This window comes from Suillus subalutaceus, assembly GCF_016647625.1.
Source record: "Suillus subalutaceus strain FC151 chromosome Unknown DFJ58scaffold_4, whole genome shotgun sequence".
Lineage (NCBI taxonomy): Eukaryota > Fungi > Basidiomycota > Agaricomycetes > Boletales > Suillaceae > Suillus > Suillus subalutaceus.
Window position 1 is genome coordinate 23,195 of NW_024540253.1, and position 11,161 is coordinate 34,355.

The window sequence follows — 11,161 nt, forward strand, 5'->3', positions numbered from 1 at the left end:
TACTTGACTGGTCCCCCGACGCGCGCTACCTCCACTAAGAAACATGGCAAGTATATATATATTGTGGTAATCGACGACCAAACGACGACGATTTCTACGCACAAAAGAATGTCGACTACTACAATGCAGTAGATATTACTAGTAGCCTGCCCATGATGACATTAATCATAGCAGATATGTGAAGTCCTCCAGCCCCTCTTCTGTCTTATTTGCTTCGATCTCCTGATTCAACCGCACCAAGTGTCGCCTGAATATCCACGACATTACGATGCAAAGAATACCGCTTCCTATACAGATAGCATACGAGTTCCAATAGGCAGGACCCCATGACTTTGGCCAGACGTAGCTGATTTATCCGAAAGTGCGCATGAGAGATTTTGAACAGTCACAAGATCTGGAACACTCACGAGCCAGCGATATTTCCTAATGACGAGAATGCGTTGATGAATGCAAGGGCTACGGCCCGCTTTGATGTTGGACGGGGAATAGAGTTGCTCACCCATGCCCAGTACACGACAAATGCCGTATAAGACTGAGCCATCAGGAATCTGGAACAGTGTCAGTCGGTCAACGACTGGAGTAAGAGAGAAACATTACAATGAGAGGTATCTAACTGCGGTGTTCATAGTCGCCATGGCCATCATAAACCCGGCGATCCCGACGAGTAAAGGTATCATAATGTGGCCAAAACGTTCGCCTGTTGCATCAGAATGTCTCCACATGATGTCAATTGGGACTCAAACACGGACCAGAAGATAGTTTACCTTGACATCAAAAATGCCACGCATGTTGCAAACAGCCAAGGTGGGGAGCAAAGCAACAATGACACAGTCGAACTGTAGCCTAGCGTTGCACTCAACGTTGGAAAAAAGGCGTTGAACGATAGCAAGACATTCAAGACCGCCATCGCAAGCGCAAGCCACCAGACCTTCCAATCTGCGAATGCCTGCTTCAGACCCGATTCCCCACCTTTGGAACACTCAGTTTCATCATCTACACCAGCATCTTCCTCCATTCGTAATTGAGCAAGAACTTGTTCTTCGGCTGTGAGCCAGGAAGACGACGTGGTAGTGGCAGGGAAGTCGGGAAGGATGAATATGGCGCATATTGCGACGCAAATGGTCATAGAACCTTCGATGTAAAACAGCCATCTTACGAGTGACGCTAAGCACCAGGTCGACAGGAAACTAACATCACTTACCTCCAAGCTGCGATACCCATGACTCCGTCCATGCCGTCCAGAATAGCTGATGCCAAAAGTGACCCAAAGGCATTACTGATCATAATACCTACACTACCAACGTTGGGTGCATCAAATTTTGTATGGAAGGGGACTGACCACAGCTTAATATCGCTGTTCGTTGTCCAAGCTCTCTTCGCTTGTACCTGAGCGATGTCAGTGCGCGGAAAAGACGCCTGATTCCTTTCAGTACTCACCATTTAGATAGGAGAAATAAAGCACCAGGAAAGAATGCGGCCTCGACGAATCCCAGGAAAAACCGAGTGCATACAGCTCCAAGGAAGCTTCAGAACTTCTTCAGTTTGTATATTGCCCAAAAGCTAGAAAACGTACCCCTTTGTCGTTCCTGGTTTTTAATCAACATCAATAATCTTCATGCTCAGGTGCTAAACTGACCCGTTAGGACTGATATTAGACCCCATATTGCCATGCATATCGGTAGATATATGGAGGGCCTCCCTATCTTGTTCAAGTACATATTGCTTCGTCTTCGTCAGCATCACACTAAAAGGAGTCCTCAAGTCACATACGATGGAACCTGCATTAGTGTGTAGCCGACGTAAAGAATACTCAATATGGTATTGAATTGTTGCCCTTCTAAATGAAGATCGTCCTCAAAGCCGCGTAATCTAGCTGCACTGTTACGTGTCGAATAGAACTGCAACTTCAGCCATGGTATAAGGGTCGGCATGAAACGTGAACCCACGCTGCATTATTGCGATCGATCTGCAGTTGTTAGATTATCGGCCAAAGCTAGTAGGTACTAACTCGGCTCACATAGTTTAAGATATAAATGAGGACGAGGATGGACATCCTAAGGTCGACTTTACGGAGAAGATTTTGTTCCACACGCTGTCTGTCAGGAAACTCGTCGCAAATGGCATTCTGCAAGCCGATATCGCTGTCCAGGCTGCCCTCGCACGCCGCAGTGTCAATATCTTCGCATGCTTTACAAAACAAACGGAGGGTCAATGGCTTGTTTGACAACTTTCCAATCGAACTCACGCAAACGTTCGTATGCAAGCCCACGAGAAGTTCTGCTCGACATATGAGATGGTCCGGGACAAAGAACGATACCTGTTGGCATTAAGAATGGCCCTGAGAAATCACAATGCCGCACGCTAACTAACTTTGTACCTGGATGTCCCAGACAGCTGGATTGACGAGGCGTGTACTTCAACTCGAAGCATTGCAGCAATCCAGTTGAGCCGTATATTTTTGTAGGATTGACCATTTCAGGCTGGGCATCCTAGCTATCGTAGCACTGTCATTGAACGAGCCATTCCGAGTGTTTCAAATACGACTAACCAAATGAATCGGGTGTAGATACCATATTTAGCTCACACGAAATCTGCTGACTTGAAAACCTATCTCGGGTCGCCTAAGGCCTTCACGTCACGGTCATGCACTCAACTAACGAGAACAACTTCGACAACCGGTCGTGTATGTTTCTATTCCATTAATTTAATATTCTCTCTAATTTTGATACAACTTCCCCAGTACAATCCTCGTGACCGGTCTGAATGATTCAATGACCGTTATCACCACCTATAACCTCCCGCACCTCATGACATTCGTTGAGGGAGCATCAGCGTGCCCGACATTTTTCGTTGAGCAGAGAGTCAATTATTGTGTCACAATGACCTTTGCCTTGCAACAGTATTTGCCTGTGACGCACCCCAGTGTGCCCAAGCTCGCACATTCATTAAGAATATCGTTTATATTTCTGGTGAGCCTATCTTTTGGTGGGTTTGGCTTGATCTTGCTGGGCTATGACTCTGTGCTCACATAATTCAGTCGTTTGTCTTTGTATTAGGGTACATATTTGTCTGTTTAGATGATCATGTATTGATCAAGCGAGCAAATTTTACATTTGTTCAGCATACAGTGCTCAGCTGGTGTAAGTGACTATCCTGTTTCTGTCACATCCCATCTACTACAAGCCTGGGCTCCACAGTTGTGCTTGTACAATCAATACGAACATCTGACATTATTCAGAAACACTGGAGACACGATGCATCCACCATGCTCCTTTCACGCAAGCGCTTCCAACTCCCCAGGCACACCCTCCTGGTCACCTTCTCAAACCCAAAAACTACCTGTGTCCCAGGTATCTCGCATCACTCTGTGCCGTCGCCGTCGCCAATTCTGGCACCACAACGCAGCCTATCACCGACAGTGTGCCTCCAACTTTCGGCATCCTTCCATAGGATCATGACAACTTGGTTCTTCGTAGATTCATTGGTTTTACCACTTAGGTTTAGACACATATGTTCTCAAATTGTAGCCACTATCAATCAGCCATTTTTACTGTTCTCTTTGTGTCACTCCTCTTTTATTTCCTTGAATTTATTTATTTATTTGTGATGTGAACCGTACATCCATAGATGCACCGCCCACTGCTTCCCAGCAGGCCCAGTCGAACAGTGAGTGCTACAGGAGATATCTAAACCCTTTGGGCAACCCTAGAGCGTGCTCTTCGGCTTCAGCAGCTCCATTGCACCGAGAAAGATGCTTCCTAAACGCCCAGCACATCGCAATAGACATGGCACCTGTTAGGATGCAAATGAAATATGAATTCACGTATGAAGGTCCCCAACTGGATGGCCAGAAGTACCTGCGATAGCGTGAGTGAAAGCATAGAGTACGAGGTCGCCGTTAACTCACGATGCACCAATGTTGCCAAATGTTGCCATCGAGTTTATCAGTGCGATGGCTGCAGCGCGTTTCGACCGCGATTGGGAAAAGGTATTCAATACCCAAGTCAAAAAGATAATATAGGCGACCGAGGACTGAGTCATAAAGAATCTTCACGAAGCCCATTAGCCTGCAAAATTGCAGAACGAAGATTGGAAGGTTCGTACAGTGACAGATAACGAACGGCCGTATTCATAGTAGACATGGCAATCACAAACCCGACGATGCCGAGAAGTAGCGGACCAGTGATATGCCAGAAGCGATCGCCAGTTGCATCGGAGTGCCTTATCTATCGTTAATTTGACTTTCGAGCCGTCAAGTAAAGACTAACCTGGCCACAAAAAACGAGGTCGCAGTTCCTAAAATCCATGGAGGTGCGCAGAGCAAGAGGCTGATAGTTGCGTTGTAACCCATTGTAGCAGATAGTGTCGGGAAAAAAATTGCCGAATGATAAAGAAGCGGTCATGAAACTAAGGGCAACCCCAAGCCACCATACTCTCCAATCCATGACAGCCTCGGAAAGACCAGAAAAGCCCTCTACAGGCTTGCCTTGGTCCTCATTTCCGGCTGCAGCGTCCTCCTCCATCCGTCGTTTGGCCAGTATTTGCTCATCAGGCAACAACCAGACGCTCGGAGTTGAAGGAAAGTCTGGTAAAATCCAGATTGCACACACTGCAACTATGATGGTCAAAGTGCCCTCCACGAGGAAAAGCCACCTGCAGCATCTAAGTCAGCGTTACTTTTGAGACATGCAAATCTCGCTGCAGACCTCCAAGCCGTGAAACCCAGTATACCGTCTAGGCCTGCCAAAATTCCTGACGCGATAAGGGCGCTAAAAGCATTACTGACTGAGCTCCCGCAAGTAAGAAGCGCTGTGCGCAATCCTAGTTCGTTGCGCTTGTACCTAGAGAGATTTCAATATACACAACTAGGAGGGCATGTAACGATTATACCATTGCGAAAGAAGGAATACAGCCCCGGGAAAGAACGCTGCCTCGACAAATCCAAGCAGGAAGCGCAAGATCAGAGCTGCACGATACCTAAAGCAAAGTTAACTCGAGAGTGGACAATACTGCAAGAGTGACAGATACCAACGTTTGTACCGTACCTTCCACGACCCTTGTTAGGCGATGTTGATCAAACGAAAAATATACGTACTGGTGAACAAGGTGATAGCGCCCCATATTGCCATGCAGCTTGAGAGGTACAGCGATGGCCTTTTCATGCGATCTAAGAAAGTGTTACTTGTGAATTCTCGGAGATGCCGTACAGGGATAACAGGGTAGCACATACGAAGGAGCTTGCATTAACACGTACCCCACATAGAGGATACTAATGAGCGTATTGAACTGATTCCCCTTCATGTCGAGGTCCTCCTCAAAACCACGCAACCTCGCTGCACTTGCGAACGGGCGGTTGAGCCACAGTATTCCAAGTAATTTCGAAGCTGGGTCACGTACGCTGCATTACTACGGTCCATCTATGCAGGGAATTTAGGCAGTAGCGGGAACACCAGGTGCACCAACTCACATAATTCATAATGTAAATCAGAACCAGGAAGGCTACTCGAAGGTCCAGCTTACGGAGAAGCCTCTTCTCCGTGAAAGCTCTGCTCTGCTCATCACTGTATGGGAGTATGGGAGTATCATTGTTGTTGCCAGACTCAGAGGCACCGTAGCGTGGACTGTAGTTGCCTACATCGAGCAGTGGACGATCTGACATTCCTCAGGCCTCAGGCTCGCTCTTCTTTTAATGCGGCGCCGAAAGGTTGAGTAGCTTCAGCTCAGATACCAGCAGTCGCAGCAGTAGACCAACCTAGCACCGTGCTAGAACGGAGTGATCTTTGCCGTTGGCCCGTTCTACCCGAAAGAAGGAACGACCCTTGCTTCGCCTGTCAACAGCGCTATCGTATGGGTCGATAAGTAACTCGCTTTAATAGTAAGGTTTATCGCATGTTTGTGGTCTGAAGCTGCGAAACGTATCACGGCATCGGCATCCTCAATTTCCCTCGACTCCTGGGATTTGCTGATATCATATGATACTCAAAGTACCTCACAAAAGCACCAGCACTGAACCCATTCATCTACCGCGATTATGGCAGCAGTAATCACACTATACCCTACAGTGACCCCGCCGACCTACCACAGAATCGTCTCCCCAACCTTGAAGATTCCTACAGATACCCAACGACCAATACCCGTGGGTCTCCTGGCATGTCAACGTGAGCATCTTGGTCTCGCATCCAGACATTTCCATCTAAACTGAAGTTCAGGCGACCCGCTCTTGCGCGAACTGGAGACATCAATTATCAGCTGCACGATCTCACAACCTGCTTCCTTTCCTAGCGTTAAGAAAGGAAAGAAGACATCGGCAACAGCACCGGCCGATCAACCCACACTTGAGGTCATACTGCATGATACTGTCATCTTTCCGGAGGGCGGGGGACAACCATCAGATACAGGTATAATCAAAACAGCTGATGGACGTACATGGACGGTGACTCAGGTTAAACGACACGGTGGACATGCAGTTCACTACGTCCGGGTTGATCAAGCTGAAGACGGTCTTGCTTCTCTCACCCCTGGGACCAGCGTTACTGTTGCTCTCGGAGAGCTTGATTTCGATCGCAGATATGATCATGTACGTACCCGACTTCCTTATCATAGCGAAATCATCAAACTGGAACCCAATAGATGTCCATGCACACATCGCAGCATCTCCTTTCTGCGGTGCTTGAAAATCGTCTCGATATTCATACCCTTTCTTGGTCGCTCACTGCTGCACCAGCACCTTGTTACGTCGAACTCGCCAGAAGTATGACTACGGAGGAAATCTTGGCCATGCAGAGTGAAGCCAATAAACTTGTGTTTGAGGGACGGAACGTCCATGTAGAGGTGCAAGAGATGGATGATAAACCACAACCTGCAGTACCTGTATTAGAAAGTGGTCGTGCCGTAGGCAAAGGAGTCCCGACCGACTACACTGGAGGCATCATGCGAACAGTAATCATTGACGGAGTAGATCGTAGTCCGTAAGTTCCTCCAATTCTGAGGATTACTTTAGAAGCTTAACATCAATATTACAGATGCTGTGGCACGCACCTTCCTACCCTTCACAACCTTCAACTTTTCATCATACCCCAAACGGAGTCCCTTTCTAGGTCGGCTACCACGTCTGCTCGTTTGTATTTCCTTGCTGGACCGCGGCTCATCACCTACCTCACATCAACGCACTCCCAACTCACAGCTGCTGCCGCCACGCTCAGCTGTGGTGCTCCGCAAGTCCCAGATCGTATAGGGCAAGTCGTGGACGAGCGGAAGAGAGCTGAGAAGAGAGTCGATGACCTTGAGTTCGAACTTGCGAAACATGTCGCACGCGACGTTTGGCAAGAAATGATGTCATCTGAAGCAGTCCTATTTGTCAAACATGTGCACCGGACAGATGATTCTGTCAATCCTCTCGGATTTTTGTCAGCGATAACCACTGCTTTCGCAAATATCATTCCAGCAGAGCGGCCGTTCTTGCTAGTATTTTCATCTTCCCCGTCGTCCCAGACGAGCTCGAGCGCAAACGTGCTGCTTGTCTTCGGATCGGACGAGAAATGTGTCAAGCCGGCTGGAGACTTGCTCAAAGGCAAACTGAACGTCAAAGGAGGTGGTAAGGGCACGAGGTGGAGTGGTAAATTTACTGGTGTCTGGAGAGAAGGCCGCGAGGACGCCGTCGTTTCCGAAGTCCTCAAAGCGATTTCGACGTAGAATCCATACACGCTCTAGAATATTACAAACAAAACAACTTAAAAGAAATCAATGTACATCCATAAGTTACCTCTAGAAACTTATTTATCGCGTGGAGAGGGATCGTCGCAAGTAGCATCCGCCTCCACACCAGTGTCAACATCAGACGTGCCACAGAATTGTTCTATTACAGAGATGTCAGTGGACTTCGATGAGTAGGTCGAGTAACACACCGCGATCCTCTTCGAGCAGACCGTTCATATTCGGCTCAGCATGGTCTTCCTCGTCGTCAGACTCATCACCACCATGCAAGTCAACATAACCCCAGATGTCATCCAGGTCTACTTCCATCTCCTCCACCTCCAGTTCGTCGTCGAACTCATCCATTCCGAAGAAGTCGTCTTCTTCATCTTCATCATCGTCAGGAAAATATTCATCATCAGAGGATTCTGCGTCAGATTCGGTGTACGGTTTTATATCCAGAAAAGGATGTCGACACGTTGGACAACTGCCGTGCTGCAGATAGGAGTAGTAGATGTCAGCGGAACGTTCGACTTAATTATTTACCACTGAAAGATAGCACTCACAAAATTTCGTATCCACTCTGATAAGCTGCGTGCGATTGTAGCTTAATAAAATTTTGATCGAAGTAAATCACGCACTCCTTCCGACAGAACAAGTGGCCGCAGCCCACTACCTTTGTCACACCATCTTCAAATTCTCCTTCTCCTTCCTGGGGAACCTCACCAGCAAGTATTGCATCAAAGGGAGTGAGACATATGGCACAGGATTCGTCCTTTGGAATGGCGGAATTTTGCAACACAGGAAGATCGTCCAAGGCGTCTTTGACACGTTGGAATAGGGCAAGATGACGCTCGGAGTAGACTGGAATATCTCCGCTGTCGTCCATGTTATTCTTCTGTCTAAAATGTGGAGTCGTCACGTCTTTGTCGACCTCGAGGAGATGATGCTGCTGCAGCTGGTCCCAAGCTGATCCCGTCAACAAACACGCGTTACACGCGACCTTATCACGTGATGACAGGGTGATGGTGTAGATACCAAATTTAATATCCGCGTTTTCGGGCAAAGCACTGGGCACCACTGTGACATGCCAAGTCTGCCAAGTACTATTGAAGTACTTATCATGATGAGCCGGAACCAAATGACCAGTAGAGAATTCTCAGGCGGCCTCTCTCCACTGTCCTTGTGACCAGCTGTCCGTTATCGCTGTTGGTAGTGTTTCCGCTGCTTTAAACATGAAGCTCGGAAGACAATTCAGTTGTTCGGCTTCCCGCCACTATCAATAACATGTCAATTAGCCAATATTCAGATTCTGCATCGCTCCCGCCCTCCAAGGAGCATGTAGATCCCGGAGACATCGATCCTGACGCGGAATTTGGTGGCCTAGCTGCACGTAAAGAACTGGAGCGCAAACTCTTGCGGAAACTTGACCTCCGCATGTCGATCCTGGTACTTATCTATATCCTCAATTATGTGAGTGACTTTGCGTCAACGCGTCTTTTCTCCATCTCACTTTGGTACTAGATCGATAGAAATAATGCTGGGTACGCTCTTTTCATGCATTCCTGACGCATCGTTCACGAATAAAAAGTGCCGCGCGCTCCCGAGGGCTGGTCGCCGACCTTCATCTCACTGATCAGCAATTTGCGACGTTGTTGTCCATTCTCTATGTCGGATACATTATCATGCAGATCCCGTCTAACATGTTTCTTAACTTCACCGGCAAGCCGTCACTTTATTTACCTGCTTGTATGGCCGTTTGGGGTATGATTTCGGCACTGACTGGGATTACGACCAAGTATGACGCATTTTCTATGTCTGAAAAAACAACTAACCACACTCACTTGTGATAGTTTTACCGGAGCCGTCTTAACGCGTTTCTTTCTTGGCTTCGTAGAAGCAGCCTTTTTCCCTGGTGCCCTATTTTTAATTTCGAAGTGGTTCGTGGGCAAGCGATCTTATCAGTGGACCGCCTCACATCTTATATACAGGTACAAGAGAACAGAGATAGGTTTCAGAACCGCAATTCTCTACTGGTAAGGGCGCCAATCTATGGGGAGATCTTTCCATTAACAGGAACATTGCAGCGGAAACATCATTAGCAATGCCTTTGGGGCGCTCCTCGCATCGGGCATCCTTGGTGGCATGAACAATGTCCTCGGACACGCCGCATGGAGGTATTTCAATCAAGTTCTTTTTGCAGAGGGACAGGGTCTGAATCTGGTTTTTGAGGTGGCTTTTCTACCTCGAAGGATCTCTCACTGTCTTTGTCGCAATCTGTGCCATATTTATTTTGCCAGACTTTCCATCAACGACGAAGTGGCTTTCTGATGATGAGCGTCGACTTGCATTAAGGCGTATGGAGGAGGATGCAGGTGTTGGTGACCAGAAAGAAACCGAGCAGGGCGGCCTCGCTCACGGTCTTTACCTCGCTGTTACCGACTGGACAGTGTGGTGGTTTGCGATGGCAGTGAATGCAATAGTGGTATCATTATCCTTCAATGCATACTTCCCCACTCTTAGCGCCACGCTTGGGTACAACCCAACAGTGTCACTGCTCCTTGTTGCCCCTCCGTTCGTCTTTGCGGTCATTGTCACATTCTGTCTGTGCAGGTAAGCTTCTATAATGTGATCTAGGAACTAATAATGAAGAACTCCCCAGGCACTCTGATTACAAGCAAGAGCGCTTCTACCACATTATTGGTTCATGGATTACCGGTATTATTGGGTTCATTATTGCAATAAGCACCATGAACACGGCAGCGCGATACGTGTCCCTGTAAGCGCAGGATCTTGACTTGTGGCGTATTGCTGATTGTACCCAGGTTCCTCATGGCGCAGGCATACGCAGGACTCGTTGTGATGCTCGCATGGATGAATAACTCGTTCCCTCGACCGCCGTCAAAGCGTGCGGTATGTGTGGCGATCATCAACGGATTTTCGCAACTCGGGAATGTTGCAGGGTCGTGAGTACAATCCACCTATCAACGTGGGATTCATTAATGAAGTCGGTTGCAGGTACATTTGGCCTTCGAGTTGGGGTCCTACTTATCGATACTCCTATGGTATCTGTATTGCGGGTAGCGGCACCGCGATTATAATGGCCTGGGTTTTCAAACAGCATCTTATATCATTGAACAAGAAACTGGAGCGTGAAGAGCAGGAGAAGGGGATCGAAAAAGGATTCCGATACCTTCTGTGATTGATCGCGAAGTGATCTACGACTTTTAGCGTTGGCCACGAAATGCCATTACCATGACTCGCACTGTAAATATTATATGAAGCCTTGAGGCCTGAGGAGCAATCGATTTGGAAACGTTGCTGCCTGCCGTCGGATGGTCCATGATATAATCGGCTATGATACGCCATTAGCGGAAGGGGCTAGTCATGCAGCAACAAAATTGGCTGTGATTGGATGTGAATAGTTTGTAGTTGACAGTGGGAGATCAAAAGCTAACATTGCTCTGAC

General features: G+C 47.8%; 6 protein-coding genes across 6 annotated transcripts; 3 read left to right on the forward strand and 3 right to left on the reverse strand.

Moving 5' to 3' along the window:
- Positions 1–40: 40 nt before the first annotated feature.
- Positions 41–2,529, reverse strand: DFJ58DRAFT_757315 (MFS general substrate transporter). The gene is made up of 14 exons (XM_041388197.1): positions 2,378–2,529; positions 2,246–2,317; positions 2,018–2,187; positions 1,947–1,966; positions 1,771–1,878; positions 1,637–1,722; positions 1,574–1,586; positions 1,438–1,524; positions 1,340–1,386; positions 1,202–1,289; positions 765–1,151; positions 598–714; positions 408–548; positions 41–346 (listed from the first exon to the last, which is right to left on the reverse strand). Exons 1-14 carry the CDS (start codon positions 2,472–2,474, stop codon positions 166–168), a joined length of 1,614 nt encoding a protein of 537 aa, XP_041250111.1. The 5' UTR covers positions 2,475–2,529; the 3' UTR covers positions 41–165.
- An 86-nt stretch (positions 2,530–2,615) lies between these two features.
- DFJ58DRAFT_757323 (uncharacterized protein) lies at positions 2,616–3,614 on the forward strand. The gene is made up of 4 exons (XM_041388198.1): positions 2,616–2,683; positions 2,741–2,969; positions 3,038–3,140; positions 3,198–3,614. Exons 2-4 carry the CDS (start codon positions 2,772–2,774, stop codon positions 3,605–3,607), a joined length of 711 nt encoding a protein of 236 aa, XP_041250112.1. The 5' UTR covers positions 2,616–2,683; positions 2,741–2,771; the 3' UTR covers positions 3,608–3,614.
- Positions 3,615–3,673: 59 nt separating this feature from the next.
- DFJ58DRAFT_721495 (MFS general substrate transporter) lies at positions 3,674–5,659 on the reverse strand (the record flags this gene model as incomplete). The annotated part of the gene is made up of 10 exons (XM_041384814.1): positions 3,674–3,857; positions 3,908–4,048; positions 4,105–4,226; positions 4,269–4,653; positions 4,707–4,841; positions 4,891–4,977; positions 5,096–5,167; positions 5,231–5,338; positions 5,398–5,417; positions 5,468–5,659. The coding sequence occupies 10 exons, from the start codon at positions 5,657–5,659 to the stop codon at positions 3,674–3,676; spliced, it is 1,446 nt and encodes a 481-aa protein (XP_041250113.1).
- Positions 5,660–5,961: 302 nt separating this feature from the next.
- DFJ58DRAFT_675670 (ThrRS/AlaRS common domain-containing protein) lies at positions 5,962–7,674 on the forward strand (the record flags this gene model as incomplete). The annotated part of the gene is made up of 4 exons (XM_041383104.1): positions 5,962–6,158; positions 6,210–6,577; positions 6,631–6,968; positions 7,023–7,674. Coding segments are annotated over exons 1-4 (1,485 nt in total), but the record flags the coding sequence as incomplete, so codon positions are not given.
- On the reverse strand, positions 7,659–8,704 carry DFJ58DRAFT_910097 (uncharacterized protein). Its single transcript, XM_041395170.1, has 4 exons — positions 8,334–8,704; positions 8,259–8,283; positions 7,905–8,187; positions 7,659–7,855 (listed from the first exon to the last, which is right to left on the reverse strand). The coding sequence occupies exons 1-4, from the start codon at positions 8,579–8,581 to the stop codon at positions 7,773–7,775; spliced, it is 639 nt and encodes a 212-aa protein (XP_041250115.1). The 5' UTR covers positions 8,582–8,704; the 3' UTR covers positions 7,659–7,772.
- Positions 8,705–8,762: 58 nt separating this feature from the next.
- Positions 8,763–11,098, forward strand: DFJ58DRAFT_757339 (MFS general substrate transporter). Its single transcript, XM_041388199.1, has 10 exons — positions 8,763–9,165; positions 9,217–9,236; positions 9,284–9,490; positions 9,546–9,632; positions 9,684–9,728; positions 9,780–9,869; positions 9,925–10,305; positions 10,355–10,471; positions 10,518–10,658; positions 10,711–11,098. Exons 1-10 carry the CDS (start codon positions 8,980–8,982, stop codon positions 10,892–10,894), a joined length of 1,458 nt encoding a protein of 485 aa, XP_041250116.1. The 5' UTR covers positions 8,763–8,979; the 3' UTR covers positions 10,895–11,098.
- Positions 11,099–11,161: the final 63 nt, after the last annotated feature.

What these genes read in the sequence shown, in the direction of transcription:
- DFJ58DRAFT_757339 (XM_041388199.1), top strand. Translation starts at nt 8,980, where the DNA reads ATGTCAATTAGCCAATATTCAGATTCTGCATCGCTCCCGCCCTCCAAG. An exon ending in CTCGGACACGCCGCATGGAG is followed by an intron (nt 9,870 to 9,924) that starts GTATTTCAATCA and finishes CTGGTTTTTGAG; the next exon opens with GTGGCTTTTCTACCTCGAAG. An exon ending in GTCACATTCTGTCTGTGCAG is followed by an intron (nt 10,306 to 10,354) that starts GTAAGCTTCTAT and finishes AGAACTCCCCAG; the next exon opens with GCACTCTGATTACAAGCAAG.
- DFJ58DRAFT_910097 (XM_041395170.1), bottom strand. Translation starts at nt 8,581, where the DNA reads ATGGACGACAGCGGAGATATTCCAGTCTACTCCGAGCGTCATCTTGCC. An exon ending in CACTTGTTCTGTCGGAAGGA is followed by an intron (nt 8,284 to 8,333) that starts GTGCGTGATTTA and finishes AATCGCACGCAG; the next exon opens with CTTATCAGAGTGGATACGAA. An exon ending in TCTGCTCGAAGAGGATCGCG is followed by an intron (nt 7,856 to 7,904) that starts GTGTGTTACTCG and finishes TCTCTGTAATAG; the next exon opens with AACAATTCTGTGGCACGTCT.
- DFJ58DRAFT_757315 (XM_041388197.1), bottom strand. Translation starts at nt 2,474, where the DNA reads ATGGTCAATCCTACAAAAATATACGGCTCAACTGGATTGCTGCAATGC. An exon ending in ATGGGTATCGCAGCTTGGAG is followed by an intron (nt 1,152 to 1,201) that starts GTAAGTGATGTT and finishes GTCACTCGTAAG; the next exon opens with ATGGCTGTTTTACATCGAAG. An exon ending in GCAGTTAGATACCTCTCATT is followed by an intron (nt 549 to 597) that starts GTAATGTTTCTC and finishes ACACTGTTCCAG; the next exon opens with ATTCCTGATGGCTCAGTCTT.
- DFJ58DRAFT_757323 (XM_041388198.1), top strand. Translation starts at nt 2,772, where the DNA reads ATGACCGTTATCACCACCTATAACCTCCCGCACCTCATGACATTCGTT. An exon ending in GAATATCGTTTATATTTCTG is followed by an intron (nt 2,970 to 3,037) that starts GTGAGCCTATCT and finishes CACATAATTCAG; the next exon opens with TCGTTTGTCTTTGTATTAGG. An exon ending in GCATACAGTGCTCAGCTGGT is followed by an intron (nt 3,141 to 3,197) that starts GTAAGTGACTAT and finishes TGGGCTCCACAG; the next exon opens with TTGTGCTTGTACAATCAATA.